The following is a 24,270-nucleotide window of genomic DNA, read 5'->3' as shown; positions in this document are numbered from 1 at the left end:
GGGATGCTGAAACAAAGCCTCAGACAGGTTTTAAAACAAGCAAAATGTAGCTCAGAGTCTCACAGCTAGGAAAAAGACACAAATGGAATATGAAGCTAATTATTTATAGTCTTACCTATAATGATATATACAAATTAGGCCTGAGTATTCTTGCTTATGTATGCTTGGAAATAAACAGGTGTGTGTGTGTCTGTTCATGTTACAGCCATCTGCCTAATTGGTAGCAAAAACTGCTTAATCAATCCAGAGACAGAGACTGACAACCATATTTGAGCCTCTAGATTCATCTGTGCCTGAATCCTGACTCTTAGCTTTTCAATAATATTAATTAGATAATTTCATTTCTTTCTGCAATGTGACTGAGATTTTATTACATTGCACGGAGACATCACAGAAGAGCTTATTGTTGACATTATGTTTGCCTGTGGCTCTGAAGCTTTTTTTAAAAAGAAAAAAATATTTTATTTTCTTCATAAAGAACTCAATTGCTGTACATTTATTGATGTATGAGGTTTTGTAGTATTTCTTATATTATTTTTAAAACTTTTGTATGTTTATGCATTGTCTCTTTGAGAAAATTATAAGCTCTTAGAGGGCAGTGTATATGTTTTATGTTCTGTTCTATACCCTGCAATATATTTGAGTTTGGTACATAATTATGTTTTTCTCAAGTAAATAGCACTATATAGATATAAAACTTTTAGACTTAATAAGTTACTTTGGCAAGGTACTTAATGTGTAAAGTCTTTAGTTCTTTTTTAACAAAAATGAAGATATTGCATGACATCTTTAATTAATTTATTTATTTATTCAGCACATACAAGGGCTGTCCAGAAAGTATCCAGCCATGTAATATGAAAATTACATATTAACTGGATACTTTCCAGATGTATGTATTCAAGATCTTTTTCTGCTAAACTAAGGTACTGGAGATTTAATTAAGATGGGATAGATTTTAGCTGCAATCTCAAGTCTTACTCAGTGTGTAAAGTTTTAATACTGATTCAATAAATGATTGTTGAATACATAAATTAATTATAAATACAGTGTTTCTAGGTGGAAAATGTTGAACTACAGTTGGATACATGAGTTTAAGCTTTGACTATGTGCAATAAGTAGTAGAGATATGGTAGAGATTTAAAAACATAAATCTAAAAAAGTTTATTATTTTGTATATTCATTTGCGATCCCAAAACTGACACAGAGAAAAGTTAGTTTATTTGAAGTTTGACATTTTTAAATTTAGGACAACAGTCAAATAAATGAGGAAAGAAGCTTTTGAGGCGAAATGTGGCCTAGATTCTTTCTTTCAAGAAATATCTTTCTTTCTTTTTTTTTTTTTTTTGACCTGACTTAAAACTCACAGCTTCTACATCCAGAATAGATAAAATAAAATAGAGGGAAATAAGCATTTACTTATGGAACAGCTAGCTCCTCACAAGTCATGAATAACCTCAACTGCAGATTTTGTTTCTGAGTCATGCCCTTTCTTTCCTGTGCCCAATCAAAATGAACATTTCTGAAATGCTGTTCACTGAGGGCTTAAATATTGTGGTATTTCAAAATAAGTATCAGTTGGCCTGATTTTTTAAGATATATGAAATTCAAGAAGGTTATGCTTTGGGTGGTTATATAAAGTCATAGTGTTTAAAACATGTAAAGTTCATTGGTTTGCTTCCTGTTTCATCACCTGAGGTGACCTGAAACAACTAAGCAGCCATAGACAAATACTGAGGTTATTCTCTATTTCTTGAGGTTCATTATTAAGCATCTATTAGATGTGTAATATATGATTCATGTTTTTAAGAACATAAATCACAGACCCCAGTTTTTATTAATTTGATTTTTAAGTGGAAACGAGGCACATGTAGTGTGTGATTATCACAGAAACAGTAATAAGCAAAGAGAGATATTTGAAATAAAATGGATTAGGACTGGCAGACAGTAGAAGGATAATGCAACTATGAGACTGGAAATTCTAACTGAAGAATAAGATATGTCACACAAAGTTACTTGTAAAGGTGAAAAATAATGTTTATATTTTAGTGCTTTCATATATCTTTGTTACCATCATAATCATCATCGCCTTTATAATTAACATTTACTGAGCATTTTGAATGTTCCATGCAATGCTCCAAGAACTGTATGCATACTAATTCATTAATACCTACCAAAACTATGTGAGTTAAGTATAATCACTGTTCCCATTTTAGAGATGAGGAAAATGAAGCAGAGTGAAAATAAAGAAATTTCTCCAAAGCTACACCTATAGTAAGTCGTGGAGCTGGGTATATATTCATTATGGCATCTAAGTAGACCATGGAGCTCATATTTTAGCACTTCTCTGAGTAATGATGCCCATCTTAAGAATTTATTTATATTCTATCCAGTATTATTTAAAATACTTTTTGGCTTGCTTCTAAAAGTACTATTGAAATAAGAATCTTAATAGGAACAAATAAAATTATTTAATTCAGCTTAATTTACATTTATTAAGTATCTGCTATATCGATGTATAGTTATAGATCCCGTGTAGAATATAATATATAATTTAAGCATTTAAATATTATAATCTGTACTTCTCTGTGCCTTAGCCATTCTGACATACTTACTATTCCTCAATGACATAACACACTTTTGGGTTTTGTACTTGACCATTTTCCAATTGAGACAAGTTAATTTAACATCCTGTTCTTTGGACTGTCTACAGCTAATTAAATTTCCCACCTCCTAGGATTTTGAGGAACAAGTGAGTTTTTATAAATGAAATTTTTAGGACACTGTGTGTGGTACATAGTAAGTGCTCAATAAAGTTTGGCTAGTATTATTCTAGACAGGCTATTCCTTTGTGGTGGATACTTACTTTAATTGATACTTCCTTGTTTTATGAGACCAGCTTAAATACCAGACTATTCAGGAAACTCTTTAATTCACTGAAAAGGCACAGTTTTTTTCTCAATTTTATAATTCTTACAATCATAATTCCCTTATAGAAGCAGCTGGATTGACCTGTTGCCTGAGGAAGTGCCAATTGACTTTTTCTCTAGGATTAGATGTACTCTATGACAAATTTTGGTCAGTAGAAATATAATATTCGTTATGTCATGTGAAGAACTTGAGTAAGCTATGCATGATAGATGTCTTCATTTTTGTGTTATTCCTGATTTTCAGTCTTTAAGGCCTTATCAAGAAAACTTGTACATAAGAAACCCACGGATTATTGCATTTAGTTTCACTATTTCTCTGTCTTTTTATCTCTTTTTTAAAATCATGGTAACTATTTCCTCAAGAGAAAAGGGAAATTGTGAGTAAAGAATAATGGGTTATTTATATTGATACATTATTTACGTAGATATAAAATAATGCTGCTAAGCCTATATAGCACACAATATTTTCCAAAATACACACAAAGAATATCCCCTAGAATGAAAACTAGGAACATGAATTATCTTGTATATGGAAGAATTGTCCAATTGAGTTGCATTTGGAAATATTTAGAAAATATCCATTAAGCACCTAGTGTATGCAAAGAACAAAACAAACAAATACAAATTCATTATAATTTAGTGCAGAGATTCAAATAAAATAGAGAAAATAAGCAATATAGAGTGATCGGGGAAATGCTGATTTCAAGTGAATATAGACTTAGTTACGTGTGCGTTTAAATTTCCACTTCAGAGAAATAAGACATAAATGTCTCCACTGAGTCTACATGTATGTATAATAAAAGTCTGGTTAGAAGTACTTCTTTTAAATCTCATTTCAGATTTCTGATTATTCTAAGTCCTAGCTGGCGCAGATTGTGAACAAGAAAACTGGACATGAGGATATTTTATTCCACTCTAAAAGAAGAAATTGTTTTATTATAATATAAGGTACGTTGAATTTGTATTTGTTAGGCATTTCTGTTTTTTGATGTCAAGATGAGAAAGTTATCTCTCACATGGAGGAAATCCCGTCCTTCAGCTCTCTTCTGTCTGTGCTTCTTTGTGAAGCGGGAAGAGAAGCGATCAGCATCAAAGAAGTAGAGTCAGCGTACTCTGTTTCCGCCAATCCGTGTCTGTGTGGACCCTTGTGTGTATGTACACAGTCATACTTAACGGAGGAACAGAGACATCTAAGCAGGAAATTGTGTGTTCTCCACTAGTTAAGTTGCCTGTCTGCATCACCATAGGTAGGCCACCTGCTCTGATGAGAAACATCCTCAGCTCTCCCTATGCCATTGGAAACACAAATAGATGGATTGAAAGGAAACTAACACTTTGTAAGGAAATATTTTCTCATGTAACTTTTCTCTTATTCACAGCAGGAAGGGAATAGAAAATATTCTGGATTGCTCTAGAGTAGATGCCTGTAAATTCCATTTCTATCTCTCCCCATTTTACAGACAAGACAGACGTTTCTACCATACCATTGTCATGATTTATTTCGTTTCTGAAAACAGACATTTTTTTGGCTGAAGTCAACATTGTCAGAAGTGTAGGATTTAGCTATAATTTATGCACATACACACACACTCAGCTTTTTACTGTGCTTATATATGGGTGTATTTGTGTATATGTTTTTGTTGTGTTTTTGGTCAAGGCTCTTTGTGACCTGTTGCCTACCTATCTCCTGATTCAGTTTGGGCCACTCTCTGTTCATTAGCTACACTTTAGTCACATCTTCCAATGTTCTACCACTAGTGCTTGACACGTGATAATCTCTTTCTGGTACACTCCATATTTATTTGTCAAAAAAAGTCCATACTCACAAATTTCAATATAAATGAAATTTCCCTCAAGAAATTTTTAACTGAACTTCTAGATCATGGAAATTCTCTGTAATATATCTCCTGAAAACTAATCACAAGTAAATGCATATTTGTGTAATCATTTACTTACTTATGTTTTGCCTACCTCTTCTACTAGACTGTGAGTTTCAATAGACTGATTTTGTCTTTATTATTGAAAATGACTTTCCTAGACTATAGCATAGTGCCCAGCCCTCAATAAGAAACCTTTTTAATAAAATAAATGAGTTGAGATATCTCAATTCTGTTTTAGAATTCACTAATATAATAGTATATAGTATTTAAATTAAAAAAATTAAATTTAAAAATTAAAGTTGATTTTATATAACTGAAAGTATTATTGAATTATTGGGTGAACATTCTGGCAAATCTTGCTTCAGATGGAAAGATCCTAGCATATTTATTTAACAGGCTATTGCCCTGAACACATATAAATTTTATCAATTATATTTTTAACATACTGAAATGTAATCTTTTCCTAGATATTCTTATTCTGTAGATTTAGTTTTTAACACATTTATAAAGAATTAATTTCCTATAGAATTAATTACAAAAAATAGATCTCCCAAATGAGTATTAATAAGAATTTTATTAGCATCTCTGATATGTTCAGCTGCATAACAAATATACATAAAATATAATCTGTAAAGATAAGGCATGGTTATTTTTAATCAAAGAGTAAAAATAAATTCTAACAATACCATTTCATTTAGTGGAATACATTTCAGAGAAATGTGCTCACATACTGCAATGCATTAACTTTCAGTCCAAAGAGTTGGGAGATTTGGAAATCAAAAGTTATATTTCATCTTTGCGTTTAAAGTCAAATCATTTCAAGGCTAAACCAAGCACTCTGTTTTTCTAAAATGGAAACTTGACTCCTGAGACTGTCATGCTGGCCAGTGTTTTTACTTTGTTTTTTGTTGTTAAAATTTAAGTAAGTTTTATGTGTGTTGCATTTGGTCTTTAGAGTTTTAAATTATTTTCAGGTACCAAAACTCATTTTTCCCCCATCTGAACAACTGTCAATTCTGAACAGTAAGAGGTAGTGTGACTGTATCATTTCTGCTTTAAATTTTATTTTTTTATGGAATGGAAGGATGTTTTTTCTATTTCAAAAAATTTATGAGGTACAGGTGTTTTTTGTTACATGGATGAATTGTATCATGCTGAAATCAGGGCTTCCAGGATACCAGTCACCAGAATAGTGACATTGTACCTGACACGTAGATTTTTATTCCTCACCCCTCCCATCCTTTCTAATGTTTTAGCTAAGGAATTTATTTAGAAAACCAAGCAAACAGAAACTTAACACTGTATACAACAAATCATTGCCTTCCTTGAAGGAAATTTCTTTTCATTAATTGCCATCTTCTGAGTCCTCCACCAGATACTCTACACAGAAAAATATTTTGGCCCTTCCCTTACCTTTCTCCATTTGGCAAAGTGTGATTTCTTCATATAAAAGCAGAACAACAAGTTGGCTAAGAGCTTTATTCTAATGCCCTGCAAATTGATATAAAATACTTGTAGTGTTTCTTATAACTTCTTGAATTCATGTCAAATGAATTCACAGAATCACACTGTTGCTGCTATTTAAAACATGTAGGAGTTTATACAAACTATTATTTAAAAGAGACTAAAATATCTTCAAGTTAGGAGAACTTTTTGTCCACTTCCTCTGTCAGCATTGTTATAGTAATAATGACCTAGATGGGAGAATCATCATTAGCCAAAACTCTCTCTCTGCGCGCGCGCGCGCGCGCCCCCCCCCACACCATTGGTTCTGTTTCTCAGCAGAGTGCTGACTAAAACAGTGCCTACATTTTTTCACTGATATTTAGCAAATAGTAAATGGTGGCTGTAATGATGGGAAATAAATATCATATTAAGTCCTTATCTAAACATGACTTCAAAGTTATGCAAATAGATGCTAATTAAAAATAAAAATAAACATAAATACCCTACTTCATGTATTTTACTGTCTAGTTTGTGAATTACAATTAAAAAGCATCTAAATCTATTTCATTTGGGTTCATATTCATAAAAGAGAATTTTTTCATTGTTTTAAAGGTGTTTAGTCATGAAATAAAGGTGCCTTATTTTCATGACTTATTATAGTTTTAAAAATTAAAATTATATTGAGAAAAGAGAGGTGTCATAAAATATGCTGTATTTGTAGTATAGGGTAGTGGTGAGGGAGGATCAATGTCCAAGCTTATTTCTGAAGCAAGCAAAGGGAGTAGTTGAATTTGCCTAGCTTACATACCAACAGTGATTAAACAGATCTTCTTTTTATTTTTCCCTGTAGGTCTCTCACCTATTCAACACTGAACACACTTGGAGCCTATGATGTTAATGGTAGACAGATTGCAGTTATCCTGGATGTTAGTTTCATTCAACCTTTTCTAATTGGAGCCCCAGGCATGGATCCCTCAGAAACTACATCCTGTACAACACTGCTCTGATAGATAAATAAGTAGAAAAAACAAAAACAAGAAAGGTAGAATGGGTTTTTAAGAGACAGGCTGAGAGAATGCGACAACCACATACCCTCAAGCTCCTGACTGTGATGAAGGCTGTGAAGAGGTGATAATGCTCCTTGTTCTTCTTGGCAGACAAATTTAGACAGGTCCTAAAGGCCAGAAGGTAGATTTAAAATTAAATGGCAAATAGTTGCTACCAGTATGAAAGTAGAGTTCACTACAGCTCTCTGCACGAAGTGTTGATAACACATGTGCCTGCAGTCTGGTGCTCTGAAATGTGCTGAACTCAGGATAGAAAATTCAGGGAAAGCAGGTAGACAAGTGCAAGGAACAAGCAGTTCTGAAACTCGAGGAGAGAGCAGCGAGGCAAAGCAGCACACCGAGGGTGTTCTCAGGAAATCTAGGTCGGTCCCTAGGTAGAATTTAGAATCAGAGGGCTGCTGGAAACAGGTTATGATATCATTGTTTATAGCATACATGACAGTTGTACAAATATAGCCCGGTTTGTGCTCAAATTATTTTAAGGATTTGAACATTCTTTTTAAATCTTTCTACAGAACTATTTTACTATAAGAAATTTTGTACTTCTGTGAAGTTCACAGTATTTGTTGGTCTCTTTCCCAATTGTAGGTGTTGGGGGTGTCTAACATTAGCACCTCAGGCTATAATAAAAAAAAATCTGCCAGAAAGTTGGCTATCAGAACACTGATTTGAATTGTATCTCTACCCTGTTTGTGCACACGGATTAGTTCAGAAAGAAAATTAGTTACATGCTATTCTTTAACGAGTAGCTGGTTAGTAGTCTATTAGCAGGATGACAAAAATGACATTGTTTTTGCATTTTTGAGTCATTTTTCTAGGAATCAATGGAAAATATAGACTTTAAAAGAGTAATTCATTTTCGTAGTCTTGATGAAAAAGAATGAAAATTTACCAAGTATATTTATCCTTCAGTGATGATAATTACTGCCATTTATAGGCTTAATTTTGTAAAGCGATCCTTTGAGCATTTCTTTCTTTCCTTTCTATTATTTTTTTTTAAATCTCACTTACTCTTTGAGGAGTTGGAATAAGTCACCACAGAAAGAATTCAGGTCATGGTTATAGCCTTATGACCCTTAAATAAACAAGTTTTTCCTTCATATATATCCTTAACTTAGTAATGACCTAATTTCTTCCACAAGGTAAATGCATGTGACAAATTGTCTCTTATCTTTGCAATCCATTCTAATTAGTGAATAAACTCTATCTTTTTTTTTTTTTTTGTCTTGTATCTCTTCTTTTAAGCAAATCAGTGTAGCACATTCTGAAAAAGGACAATGGAGCAAAAATGTCAGACTTCAAATCTTGAGCAAATTAATTAATGTCTTCATGCTTTAGTATTCTCCTCCATAATCTGGGAAGGATAACAGTACTTAACATATATATTATATGTACAGCAAATGTGGATATATACACATATATAATATGCATACACACAGATATATGCACACACGTACACATATATACACATATACACATATATACACATGCATATACCCACATATATACACACGTATATACATATATAATGTTTCATATATATATGAATTTAGAATAAACCCTGGCATATAGTGAGCACCTTATACATACGAGCATTAGTTATTGTTACTATAATCTTTATAATTTCCTCTGTTTTATCTGTTTTACTCATTCCATTGGCACCTCAGTCGAATCTCTCTGATCTTCCTTTTAAGTTATTGCGACAGCCTCCTACCTAGTATTTTCCTCTACTCTTCACCCACCTTAGGTTCATTCACAGTTGCCAGCATGACATTGCCAAAATGCTGAGCCGGTTACATAATTATAGCATATATCAAAATGCTGATCTGGTTATATATCCTGATTAAAATTCTTTAATTTTTCTCCATCTTTCTCTAAACAAAGGCAAAATTATGTTTACAATATTTTCATCACTCTGGGAGTTGGCAGCTTCTTGTCACTTCATCTATTTTTTTCTTTCTTTCTATATATATATATATTTTTTTTTAAGACACAAGATCTTACTATGTTGTTATGTTGCTCAGGCTGGTCTCAAACTCCCGTCCTCAAACGATCCTAGTGCCTCAGCCTATGAAGTAGTTGGGACTACAGGTGTGTGCCATCACAACGGCTTAGCCTTATCTAATTCTACTTATCATCTTCAACTTTATGTTTTAGCCATATGGAATAATTTGTATCTCATTCAACACATTCTTATTCTTTCTATGAGAATGCCTTTGTAGATTATAATTAGTCTGCCTATTGTACTGCTTTCTTCAACAGTAAAATACAAGTCAGCCTTCAAAACTTAGTCATCCATAAAATGTTATAACCCTTCCTACTCCCTTCTATATTTTAGGTGTCTGTGGCCCCAGTATAAAAGTTTATTTTGTTTACTTGTTTAAAACATTTTTACATTGTGTTGAAAATGCATATTTTTGTTAACTAGTTGATGAGCTATCTCACACAGTTCTTCTATTTTATCTCAGAATTTTCAAAATCTACCACCATAATACTCTGAACATAGTAGGTCCTTGATAAATATTGGAGTAATGCGATTGCTTAAACTGTGCTTTCTCAGACCCCATAAAACATATGGAGTATGAGACAAAGCCCTCAGTAAAAGCAACTTACTCTGGAAGGTACACATTACCATTAGAAAAGATCAGGATGGAGATACTAGAGTCCAGGTTGAGGATCAGTAGTTGAAAAGACAAGAAGATATTAAACATGACCCAGCATTTGCTGTAGCCTAAGAAATTAAAAATTCAAAAAAGGAAAGAAAACTCACAAGCAATTCAGAAGTACAATTACAACTAGATACTTTATGGTGGTCCCCAACCTTTCTAGCACCAGGGACCAGTTCATGGAAGACAATTTTCCCACGGACAGGCGGAGCTCAGGTGGTGATGGGAGAGAGAGGGAGGGTGGAGCACTATGGGGAGCTGCTCTAAATATACTCACAGCTGCTTACTTCCTGTTGTGCACCCTCCCCACCCCCACCCCACCTCTTGCCTTCCTAAGTTTCATAGAAGATAAGGGTTTTTTTGGGGGGAGGGGGTGGCAAAGTTCTGCAGCCTGGCCTGGGGGTTGAGGACTGCAGTTGTAGAATAACCACTCATGATTGCATTTGGTTTTTCCTTTTTAAATTTTTATTTTTTAATTGTCAATCAACAAATTATAATTGTTATGTATTTCTCGGCTACAAAGTGATCTCATAAATCATGAACAATGTGGAATAATTAAGTTAATTAACTTATCCATCATCTCAAATAACTTTTTTGTGAGGAGAACATTTGAATTTTACACTCTTAGCAATTCTGAAATGTACAATACTTTATTATTTACTATAGTCACCATGCTATGCAATATATCTCAAAGGAAAAAACAAAAACTTTTTCCTCCTGTCTAATGAGCTTTGTACCGTTGGACCATTAACTCCGCATTTCCTCTACCACTTGCTCTACCTCTCCCACCCTGGCCAGGTTCTGGCAACCACCATACTCTCTGCTTCTTTGAATTTGATTGTTTTAGATTCCATACATAACTGGGGATATGAGTTACTTATGTCTTTCTGTGCCTGGCTTATTTCACTTAGCATCTTATTCTCCAGTCCCACTCATGTTGTCACGAATGACAAAATTTATTTCCTTTTAAAGGCTGAATAGTATTCCATTGTGTGTAAGTTGGCCCTCCATATCTGTGAGTTCTATTTTTGTGGATTCAAACAACTGGGGATAGAAAATATTGGCAGTAAATAAAAAAAGGATAGTTGTGCCTATACTGAATATGTATTGTCATTATTCCCTAAATAATACAGTATAACAGCTATTTACATAGCATTTGCATTGTATTAGTTATTACAAGTAATCTACAGATAACTTAAGAAATATCAAAGAATGTGTATAGGTTATATGCAAATATTACACTGTTTTATATAAGGGACTTGAACATCTATGGATTGTGGGATACATCAGGGAGATTCTAGACCTAATTGCCCAGAGATACCAAGGTATCACTGTACATGTGTATATACCACAATTTATCATTCATCTATTGGTACACATGTTTATTCCATATCATGGCTATTATGAATAGTGCTGCAGTGGACATGGAAGTGCAGACATCTCTTGGATATACTGATTTCAAATCCTTTGGATAAATATCCAGAAGTGAGATGGCTGCATCATGTGGTAATTCTAATTTAAGTTTTTTGAGGAAACTCCATACTGTTTTACATAATGGCTGTACAATTTATATTCCTACCAACAGTGTACAAAAGTTCTTTTCCCCCCACATCTTCACCAACACTTGTTATATTTTATCTTTTTTATGATTGTTATTCTAACAGGTGTGAATTAATAGCTCCTGGTAGTTTTAATTTGCGTTTCCCTAATAATTGTGATATTGAGCATTTTTTCATACATCGTTGGTCATTTGCATGTCTATTCAGGTACCTTCTATTCTTCTATTGTTGGACAATTAAATTATGAAAAATTTTTTATTATTTATTTATTTATTTATACAGAGTGTCACTTTGTCACTCTGGCTAGAGTGCAGTTGTATGATCGTTCATAGCTTACTGCAACCTCAAATTCCTGCCTCAGCCTCCCGAGTAGCTGGGACTATAGGCGTGTGCCATGATGTCCAGCTAAATTTTTCTATTTTTAGTAGAGATAGGGTCTCACTCTTGCTTAGGCTGACCTCAAGTGATCCTCCCACCTTGGCCTCCCAAAGTGCTAGGATGACCACGCCGGGGCAAATTTTTTGCTATTTTAAAAAGTACTACATAAATATCCCTTTACCTAGATTTTGACCAAATTACTGATTATTATTCTCATGAATACTTTCTTATAAAACTAAATATAGAGCATAAATTTTGTTACTGCTTTTTATAAGTATAGGCAAATTGCTGTTAAAAGCTCCTTTCTTAAAGTTTGCTTGCCTTTTACAGTTTATACTATCAGCATTTCATGGTCCATCTTATTGAAACTTCATCAATAAAACCATTTCACATTTTGATAGGACAGTATTACCTTATTGTTTAAATTATCCATTTCAGTTCAGAGCATATTTTTGTGGTTTGCAACATGTGTTTTTAGATTTGTTTTCCTTCATATGTTTTTACTTCTGAGAAGTTCTTGCAGCTTTTCAGGTAAAAGTGTATACATAAGAAAAATTTGCTGGAACATAAAAATTGTCATTATATTGAGTGTGTATTCAATATGTTTTAATTTAAACAAATATACACACATATTCATATGTAGCAGAAAACTATAAAACAACATCAATATTAAATGGAAAATATTGAGAAATAGTTTTATTATCTTTATACTATTTTCTATTTCAATTCATACATAGTGCTTTATTTTTATAACTAGTAAAAAATTATTTTTATTGAGGCATCATCTCTATACCACTATGTAAATAATTATGCATAATTTAAGTATATAGTTTCTTGAGTTTTGATAGATATATACACCTATAAATCATCACCACAATCAGCATAAAAATATTTTCATCACCCTCACAAGTCTCTTTATCCCCTTTGCAGCCTATCATTCCTTCTGTCTCTGACTCCATATCTGCTTTTATTATACATTAGTTTGCATTTTATAAAAAATATAGTATAAATGGAATTATCAATTTGAACTCTTTCTTTCACTTAGCAAGAACATGAGCATCAGAATAAAATGCTCCTATGTTTGAACACCAGCCAGGTGTCAGGGCTCAGAACACAGTACCCCAACGTATGGCATCTTGGTACTGAGTATTTTAAACTGAAGGAATTAAGAAAAACACAGAAGAAAGAAGATTACTTGCTGGTTTTCTCTCTGTCTGCTCTCCGGGAAGTATGTCATAAGACCTTCATTCCAGAGGGTTACTGCCCTATACCCCTATACCCAGGGGCCAAGAAGACTTCGAATAAAAAGACTGTGCCAAGTTCCTCCCAGTTTATTACCATTGGATTATACTCTTTTGTCCTCTGATCACACTTCTGAATGTCCTTAAAAATAGAGTTTTCCTTGAGTTTTAGGGTCTTCATTTCTGAAAGCTCCATGTCGCATAAAATTATCATTAAATAAATCTGTATGCTTTTCCTTTATTAATCTTTGTAATAGGGATGTCAGCTATGAACTTTAATTACAGTAGGTGAAACTTACTTCGCCCCTACAAAAACCTCTTATTAATGCGTTTGTTAGTAAATATTTATGGGCTTAAATTACCTTACCTGTGAAATGGTGATATTTATTAATAATAATTTTGAAAGGCTATTTAAATATTATATAAGATAGCATGTGAAAATGTAATACAGGCATACCTTGGTGATATTGCAGCTTTGGTTCCAGACCACTGAAATAAAATGAATATCACAATAAGGAGAGTCACACAATTTTTTTATTTCCCAGTTCGTATAAAATTTATATTTATACTATATTGTAGACTGTTAAATGTTTAATAGTATTATGTCTAAAAGAACAATGTGTATACCTTAATTAAAAATACTTTATGGCTAAAAAATGTTATTGATCATCTGACCCTCTAGTAAGTCACAAACCTTTTGCCAGTGGAGGGCCCTGCTTCAATGTTGATGGCTGCTGACTGAATAAGGGCGGTGGTTGCTGAAGGCTGTGGTGGTTGTGACAATTTCCTGAAATAAGACAACAATGAAGTTTGCCACATCAATTGACTCTTCCTTTTACAAAATATTTTTCTGCAGCATGTGATACTGTTTCAAAGCATTTTATATACCGTAGACCTCTTTCAGAATTGGAATCAATCCTCTTAAACCATGCCACTTCTTTATCAATTAAGTTTAGGTATTAATAATATTCTAAATCTTTCATTGTCATTTCAACAACGTTCAGAGGATCTTTACCAGGAGTATATTCTATCTCAAGAAATCACTTTCTCTGCTCATCCATAAGAAGTAACTCCTCATCTCTTCAAGTTTTATCATTAGATTGTAGCAATTCAGTTGTATCTTCAGATTATGCTTCTAATTCTCTTGTGATATCTACTATGTTTACAGTTACTTCCTCTGCTGAAATCTTGAACCTCTCAATTTCATCCATGAGGGTTGAAATCAACTTCTTTCAAATTCCTGTTAATGTTAATATTTTTACCTCCTCCCATGAATCACAAATGTTCTTTTTTATTTTTTTTATTTATTTTAAATTTCAGAACATTATGGGCGTTGTTAACTGTGAGTTTACCCATCCCCACCATTCCCCTGCCACCCACCCAGCACCCGATGAATATTACTTCCATGTGAGCACCTAAGTGTTGATCAGTTAGTACCAATTTGATGGCAAGTACATGTGGTGCTTGTTTTTCCATTCTTGTGATAGTTCACTTCGAAGGATGTGCTCTAGCTCTACCCAGGATAATATAAGAGGTGCTAGTTCACCATTGTTTTTTTATGGTTGAGTAGTGGCATATAGAATGGTGAATCCTTTCTGCAAAGTTTCCATTTACTTTGCTCAGATTCATCAGAGAAGTCACTATGTGTATGACAGCTTTAGCCTCACAAAATGTATCTCTTACAGAATGAGATTTGAAAATCAAAATTACTCTTTGATCTACGGGATGCAGAATAAATGTTGTGTTTGCAGGCATCAAATCAGCATAATCTCCTTGTGCATCTCCATCAGAGCTCTTGAGTGACTAGGTGCATGGTCCATGAGCAGTAATATTTTCAAAAGAATATTTTTTTCTGAGCAGTGGGGTCTCAAGAGGTAATCTTAAAATATTCAGTAATCCAAGTATAAACAGATGTACTGTCATCCAGGCTTTACTTATAGAGTAAAGTCAGAGTAGATTTAGCATAATTCTTAAGGGCCTTAGGGTTTTAGGGATAGTAAATGAGCATTGGCTTTAATTTAAACTCACCAGAGGCATTAGCTCAATAACAGGAACTCCTCCCCAAGACTGCTGTTGTTGAATGACCAACCTGCCAGAAGCAAAGGCCATAACTGAACCCTCAGTAAGGTACTCTTTTCAAGGAGTACTGGACAGCAAGTCAGTTCATCAGAACTCTTCCACCCTAGGCATCCGCAAGTCTTCCTTACTGGAGTTACACCTGTCTTAGATGGTGATATGCCTCCCCTGCATTTAGTACCTTTGGAAGCACCACAATCCTAGGGCTTTGCAATATGTTTTTCATACTGACATGAAGTAATGCATAATATTGCCTCAGACAAAAAAAAAAACACGCACACATTTTACAGTGAAGAAGATGTGATAAGGAGCACATGGCTATGGGATCCACTACAATATATTATGTTATCTAGAGGCAGACAACATGACAGGAATTGAGAATGGAGTTCTTCAGGGTTGGTATGCTTTCCTCCAGGATGTGATATATTTACACTGAACCAAAGGGCAGCATATGTTGCTGTATCTCCAACAGCTAGAATACATGGGTCTAGAAAATAAGAAGTTAGAACCGATCTCTCCCACCATCACTCCCAGTGACTTTCCTGTGGACTTTGTCCTTCCTGTATTCATTACTTTAGGGATGCTGGGTTATTGGTGTAATCCCAGGATCAGGGTGCTCCTGCTAGTGGGTGTAGAAAGGATTGCATTGAACCTAATAACACCACTGTGGCCAGGGCATTTTTGGGTCTTCATATCAGTAGACCATAGACAAGGAAATGAGTTACTATGCTACCAGGTATAGTTGATTCTGATCATGGTGAGGAGATAGGGTGTTGCTGCATAATGTGATCAAGGTACAATCGCTCTAAAATTCACACGGATGTCTTTTGGTGTTTCAATGCCTGGTGAGAACAGTGAATATGAAGTTACAGCAAACACAGCCTGACAAGGAGAAGAACAAGGGCTTAGGATACACTGTAATGAAGATCTGTGTCACACCACAAGGCAAGTCACCTGGCCCAGATGACACATTTGCCAAGAATAAGGAAAATTTAGCAAGGGAGAGAGAATGAATTGTCACCGTGGAACAAGCTAAGGCAGTAAACACTGTAGTTCATTTCACCAACCTCCAAATTATTCATTTTTAGAGATGATGAGTGAACACCACATTGAAGAGTAAATGCCAGAGTAGACTTAAAGAAATAGTGGCAGGAAGAAGTGTCAGCAGATCTCATTATGCAACAGGTAGATTATAGCAGATTCTTTTGGTGTCACATGTGACATTCCATCAAGATTATTCCGATTTAAGTGAAACCTGTAATGAGCAGGACTCAAGCAAGTGAATATATGTCAAGGATCTGCCAACTCTCGCTGTCCTCTCTGCTTTTTTTTTTCGGAGGGTGGGGGCGGCATGCTCAGTGCACTTTCTGAAGCCATAGAATCTTGCTGAGCCTTCCTATATGTGCAGCTTAAAAATGCACAGAAATAAAACCCTGTGGGCCCTAAGCAGCTATCTTCATAGAAAGGAGAACAGATATTAGTAAATAAATAAGCCAGGCTCTATTTGTAGTGAAAATCTAGAGTACATTCTACAGTTACTCAGAAGGTCCTCAGCAGATTTGTACCTCAGTTCATTCAGAAAGAACAAGTTCATTAACACATCTTTGTTGGCTTTTTCTTCTCACCTGTCCAGCACATTCCACTCTCTGGCTACTGCTTCTTGTGATTACCTCTTGTGAAGCACCTGCAAACAATTCCTGGTTCGAGGCTTTGCCCTTGGAAAGATATCAAGCCAAGACTGCAAACAAGAATACCTATTAGTAATTGTAATTATTTCTGCTAAATATTTCTGGAATTTATTCACTGGGTGTTGTGGGCTGTGTGTGTGTGTGTGTGTGTGTGTGTGTGTAGAGAAAGAAAAAGGAGGTAATTAATTAACATATGCCATTAATTTTGCTAGGCTATGGGCAGAACAGCGAACACAAAAAACATAATTCTGCCCTTATGGACTTTCTGAGGGAAGAAAGAACTTAATTTGTTCAAGTAATTAAAGTGTGTCTGGAGTGTAGTCTGCAAGGAAGAAAATAGCTTAGACCAGATAGAAGAGGTAAGTAGGGCCAGATAAAGCAAGGCATGAAAGACCATTGGTTAGATATAAGCAAGAATTGCCATGATACGATTTTCATTTTCAGAAGGGTACAAGGGCACCGCTTGGTGTGATTGAGAGATGATAGTAGGGTGGAATGGGATAGTAGCATTGGATGCAGAGAAACCAAAACACAATAAAGAAATATTGTTGATGTAGAAGTTTCCAGGGCTTACATATGGATTAGATAGTAATAAAACAGGAATTAGAATTGTCTTCTAGGTTTCTTGTTTGAGCAACCATGTAGATGGTATAAAATTGACTGATAAGGGGATTAGTGAAATTAAGGCTTGGAGAGAATTAGAAATCAAGGATCTGCTTTGAGCATGTGAAATTTGATAGACCTGGGTGATCTCAGTTGTGGATATTAAGAAACATATATTTATGGGAACTGAGCTAAGGGGAGCAGTCAATTTGCAGAGAATGCTCTAAGAAGAAGATTGTTAATTTACTTTTTAAGTTTGCATGGTTCAACAAAAGAAAATGACATTAATCCTAAAAGCATCAGTTCACCTTCAATTGAAATTGATAGTTGCAGTCAGAAGAAACAGTTATCTTGGTGATATGAAAGTCACCAAAGAAAAATTTTAACCATTTTCGAACAATAGAATTTAAATACATCTACCTGGGTTATGCTATTTCTTCATTAATGATAAAAAAATACTCAAGAAATATGACAGTTTTATATGTGTTCCATTCAATGTATATAATAAATCCTTATTTTGATATAAAACAATATACAGGTATTGACATAAAATGAATTTTCCCTAGTCTTCACCAAGCAAATGTTGGACAAATATTAAAAATATTACTATGAAAGAGTGTCACATTATTAACCTGTACCAAGACTCTGAAGTTTCAACAATGTGGCTATGAAAATAAACCAAACATGCAAGTTGCCACTCAGACTTTCCATTCCATGGTGGAGTGTCCTGTGGAGGAAAAGATTTGAGAGCTACTGTTTAGCCAAACTTTGTATTTGTTCCTGGAGGTCAAAAGGCATGGTTTTTTAAAGTAGGAAGTGACTCTGTTCATATTTCTAGGTCAGTTATTTTTCAGTACATTAAAGTTAGTTCTATTCTTAGGTGGATTTTTTCCCCCGCAATATATTGCTACTTGTTATTTTGTGGGTCGTCACTAAGAACAGGCATATGGACACAAGTATAGATACAAACTTCCTAGCAAACCATCTGCAATAAATTTATTATATCCATTTTTTCTGGTATATTTGCACATTTTCTTCAGTCCTCATCTAGAAGAACATGCCCGATTTACCAATAAAAAGCTCTTTCTGATCTCTGAATGTTGTTCATCAGCAAGGCAGACATAAATGGGTCTAAGTAATAAGTCTAGTAGTTAATCTACTGATTTTCCTGTGGAAAATGGAGTTATGTAATGTCAAGTTGTCTAAATAAACAAAAGAAATTTTAAAATTTGAATGTCTTCCTCTAGTTTTGAATGGCCCATTTAGTATTGGGGACTTAGGGCATTATTGGTAATTATCCGAGTTGACTTTCTTTCACATGATTTCCTGAGGTGTTTAAGATGACATTATATGTCCATGAGAAAATTTGAGTGGAAGTCATTGGAAATTATATACAATAGCTGAAAAAAAATATGAGAAGTGAATGTATTAGTTCAGAAATCTTGTTTGGAAAACTTAGTAAAGTGTTCACCAGGCAGTAGAAAGTTTGGTAGAATTTCTGAATTTAGTCAGAGCAAACACTTTTCTTTAATGTTTTATTAATAATATACTCCAACATTTTGACACCAATGTATAAGGAAAAGAAGATATATTTTATTTGAATTAGCAGGAAATTTTTACATTAATTTAATATCATGAGTTATGAAATTACCTGTAATATGATATAAGGAAGACTTTCTGCTAACCTACTGAACTAAAATTATCAATTTGAAATTTCCTGTTGATGGAGTTACCATAGGCTTTTACTGAAACATAGGGAAAAAAGGTGTATCTAAAACAAAAGTAAAATAATTAACTAAAAATTTACTGAAACATCCACAAGAAATGCTACCCACAATATTCTTCCTATATTTTATACTTTTTTAATGAGATAAGAATTCATCTTTGTATTAATGGTTAACTCCTTTACAGGTGTCTGAATAATAACCAATCTTGCCTTTGAGTAATTTTTCACTATTACACATTACTTATTTTTGCTGTATAGTCTTACTCCCTCTCTCCACAATAGTCATTAAAAAAGCATTTAAGATTTTCTTTGGCCAACACAGTTCTTTAATGCTACTATCTTATGTTTTCCATCTCTGTCACAACCATTTCTTTTTTTTTTTTTTAATTATTAGTTCTATGGATTGATGGGGTACATGTGCAGATTTGTTAAACAGATATACTGTGAAGTGATGAAGTTTATGTGATAACCATTAGGTAATTTCTCGTCCCACACTTCCTCCCACCTTCCCATCCTCCTGCCTTTCTGAGTCTCCAGTGTCTGTTCTTCCACTCTCTATGTCCATCTGTATTCCTTATTTAGCTCCCACTTACAAGTGAGAACATGCAGTATTTAACTTTCCATTTCTCAGTTATCTGTGTCGTAGTGTAGTGGTTGTCATGTTCGCCTAACACAATGCTTTACATAGGTATTCTCTTCACCTCCCATTCACTAGCCCAGCCAGTCCAACATGGAGGCGGTTTCTATCACTTCACTGACACTGCTCTAACCAATTCAATTCATTTCAGAAAATATGTATTACTTACTCTGTGAAGACACTGTGATAGCGTTAAGGGATGCAACAACGAACAGGACAGCACAGGCCATTGCTCCTCTAAGGAACGACAGAGAATAATTAAATGAATAATTACTTTTCACAAATAGTGATGTTTTAAAAGAAAAGTCATGTGTGATGTGGAGAATGACTACCTACCTAAGTAGTGATAGAAGATATATATTTTTTTTCTGTATCAGTAACAATGAATTTGCGATCTGAAGCCAGTCAGATCTGAGGAAAAAGTGTTCCTAGAAAAGGCGTGAGCACTATCAAAGCCCTACAGTGACAAAGAGTTTGTTGTGTTCATTGAAATTAAAAAAAAATGTATAATAATACTCTAGTGGGTAACGAGGGTTCAAAAATAGATTACAGTGGTAGTCAGGGTCTGGATTACGAGTGCTTTGTAATCTATGTTAAGAAACTAGGATTTTATTCTAATTGTAATGAGAAGTCACTGAAAGTTTTAAACAAGAAAGAAATACCATGTGATTTTATCTTTAAGATGTTGAATGGAATGAAGACGACAGGGTCAAGAGAAGAGACAGGGACAATTGGAGTGCTCTGGGGAAGAGAGAGTGGTAGTCTGATGTATGGCAGTGGGAGACTAAATCAAAGAAGGGGAGACATGCCAGATATATTTTAGAGGTAGATGGGCCAAGATTCGTTAAAGGACAAGAACTTAGGAAGTAAAGAGAGAGAGGATCAGTGAGGACACTCCAGATCTCCAGGTTTAATAAGTAAGTCCATAGTGACAAATGTATGATTACAGGTAGGTCTTTAAGGCACAGTGTAAACATGGGGGCTAGGAGAAAAGGGAGTCAAAAGTTTCATTGACAATGACTTCAAACAAACAAGTTCAATTATTTTTTTTTAAAATTTCCCTTTTTACTAGACCTCACAGCTATTTGACCTAGTTCATAACTCCCTCTTTGAAACACACTTCTCAATCAGATTCTTAGAAATAACACACTGTTCCTTTTTACTTTTCTGATTTTTTTCTCTTCACCTATCACCCTTATGATTGATTTTTCTTTGACTGTGGTCTTTGTTTCCAAGAGCTCTTTATTTTGGATTTTCATAGTAATCTGTCCTGGGCTTTTTTCCTTCTTATTTTATAATCTGCTTAGATGAGGAAATTGTCTTAGCCTATTCAGGCTACTTTAATAAAAATAGCATAGACCAGATAACTTTAACAACAAACATTTGTTCCTCACAGTTCCAGAGGCTAAGTCCAAACTCAGGAGACCAGCAGACTCAATGTCTGGTGAGAGCCTGCTTCCCGGTTCATAAATAGCCATCTTTTTTGCTGTGTCCTCACACGGTGAAAGGGGGAAAGGAGCTTTCTGGAGCCTGTTATATAAGGACACTAATCCCCTTCATGAGGGCTCCACTCTCATGACCTAATCATATCCCAAAGTCTCCATCTCCAAATACCATCATGTTGGGGATTAGGTTTACACAAAAATTTGGGAGGGGGGAGACAAAATGTTCAGTCTATAGCAGGAATCTACATCCCTCTTATATAGTCTGATTGCTAACAGATCCCAAGTCTATATCCTGCAGACATTAATCTATTTCTAATTACAGGCTCATTTATCCAACTATCAGCTCAATAAGCCCGTTTGCCGTTTCAGAGTCTTCAAAGCCAATACATTCAAAATAGACCTCATAATTTTCCCTAATCTACACTAAATCTTCACACTAACTGTTTATGTCAGAAACCTAGAAATCATTCATTATTTTCTTTTTCAGACTATCCTCCCAATCCTATCACAATAACTTATTGAAAAACAATGTTTTTAAAATGCTTCTTCTTTGCCAAATGCTATGCCATGCATGAGTGACAAATAAAAAGAACAAGAAACCTGCATTCATGGACTTTACCAGCTAGTGTCAAATAGTGGAAGACATTTTGTTAAAATTATCATCACGTAAAAGACATGATTACAGATTTTGATATAAAGGTGATATGCTGTGCCTTTTAACATATTATAAAGTGGCCCAATTTAGATTAGAAGAATTTCACATAGGCATCTCTGAGGAAGTACTATATTACATTTATTTCCTATGTTTTAAACACATTCACATCTCATACTCATCAGCAGGCCACTATCTTCTCTTACTTGGATATTTCTGTTGCACTTTAAATGTTCTTCCTATATCCCCTTTTGTCTCCCTACATCCCAATATATACTCATAAAATAATCTTAGAAAACAGACCAACAAAATTCCCACAAATATAATATCATCTCCTAACACAAAATCTAGTAGAGGGTTTTCTTTACTTCCATAAGGAAAATCAAGATTCTTTTTTTAACTAATTTTTATTTTATTTATTTTATTTTATTTTATTTTTGAAACAGAGTCTCGCTCTGTTGCCAAGGGTAGCATCAGCCTAACCCACAGCAACCTCAAACTCCTGGGCTCAAGCAATTCTCCTGCCTCAGCCTTCTGAGTAGCTGGGACTACAGGCATGTGCCACCATGCCCGGTTAATTTTTTTCTATTTTTAGTAGAGATAGGCTCTTGCTCTTGCTCAGGCTAGTCTTGAATTCCTCAGCTCTAGGGATCCCACCTCAGCCCCCCAGAGTACTAGGATTACAGGCGTGAGCCACTATGCCTGACCAAAAATAAAGATTCTTCGTATCTTGATTCTTCACATCAAGACACATTACTCCCAGCTAACTACAGTCCCCTTACACCGTCTTTATACCTTTACTTGGCATATTCCTGCTCCACTCTGCTCCCTCTTTACCCTGATAACTCAGCCTTTGAGTCTGATGTGTCCTATGTGTATCTTCCTTGATCTTCCTTGACCTCGTATAACATCCACACTCAAAAGAAAGGCACGTAGGTCACTGCATTTGACCTTCTAGCAATCATCAACAATTGCAATTCAATAGTTTTTGTTGTAATTATTGGTTTACAATGTAGCCATCTTTTCTGATAGACTTTTAAACACAAATAGTGCAAGAAGTTTAATTGTTTTGTCATTATTTGTATTTCCTGTGCTTAGAATAGCATCCATAAAGGAGCCCTAGAAGTAATATTTGAATGAGTGAATATTTCACATTTAAAGTCCTCTGTAACTGGATCAGATTCAGTGCAGTGATGAAATAGGCACAATTTTATCATAATGCAGTCAATATATTTAACAAAAATGATCAATGTCAATATTTAAATAAGTATGTGGATAGTAATCTGGTATTACATGATTTATTACTAGAAGATCCCTAAAGTGTGAGACAAAGTATAAATTGACTATTCTTTTACCAATTGTTATTAAATTTTGTAAAATTTCCTAACTAAAATTTCAAATCAATATTTGATTCTTGATATGGGGTGGTATTTTCACACTAATATTCAAGTATCTCTTTAATATGCTGGTCACTTATTTGCTTTCGTTTTGTTGACATGAAAATTGTTTCATAGTTAAAGAAAATGGGCCTTGGTGAAATTTGGTAACTATTACTTTTAGGTGTTATTAATAGAACACACTGGTGGTGTTCACCCTTCAATTTACAGGAGGTTTTATTCATTTTTTAGGTATTGATCTGAATATATTATAGATTTAATCAATATCTTTAAAACTTATCTCTTATAATAAATGATAACATCCTGCAGGCTAGATATGTGTTCACTTTTGATATGAAAGAAATTCTAGAAACAGCAGGGTTTTTCCTATTGTTTTGCCTTTCTTAGAAATCTGCATACAAATGATTAGTTACTTGTATCCTTTCAAATAGTTTTTCTTCCAGAGTGAGAAAAATGTATTCAAGTACATTTTTAAGCTATTCAAATTTTATAGATTAGAAATTTCCTTGTGATAAATAAAAGATCCAAATATTTTGTAGGAAGATGATCAGAAAAGTTAACCTTTAGGATGAGGAAAATGGTTTAACTGGATTTGTCAATTAATATATAAAAACTTAATCATTGCACTTTATTTTTGGAACTATACATGCTTTAATACATAGTATAATAACGGCATACATTGTTTTAATTGATTTTCTTTTAGATTGATTCTAAGAAGTTAATAAATACATAATCAACATCTTTTGACCCCAAGTTTTATTTGTTTCCCCCGTATGTGTCTATATGTCAGCGAAAACTATATAAAAATAAAAACTAAAATTTACATATATTTCTTTAAATAGAAACCTAATTCATTTAGGAATATAACAGATTTTTTTAAAA

At 34.1% G+C, this 24,270-nt stretch overlaps 1 protein-coding gene across 1 annotated transcript in view; it reads right to left on the bottom strand.

Moving 5' to 3' along the window:
* LOC123638760 (cancer-associated gene 1 protein homolog) overlaps nucleotides 1-20,124 on the bottom strand; it is a 151,978-nt gene extending 131,854 nt beyond the window's left edge. Inside the window, 2 exon segments of the mRNA XM_045552590.1 lie at nucleotides 13,859-13,951; nucleotides 20,064-20,124. Coding sequence (XP_045408546.1) covers nucleotides 13,859-13,951; nucleotides 20,064-20,124 — 154 coding nt within the window.
* Between the last annotated feature and the right edge of the window lie 4,146 nt (nucleotides 20,125-24,270).

Source organism: Lemur catta, chromosome 5 (assembly GCF_020740605.2).
Source record: "Lemur catta isolate mLemCat1 chromosome 5, mLemCat1.pri, whole genome shotgun sequence".
NCBI lineage: Eukaryota > Metazoa > Chordata > Mammalia > Primates > Lemuridae > Lemur > Lemur catta.
Note: the sequence above shows the minus strand (reverse complement) of the source record. Positions and strands in the feature narration are given on the sequence as shown.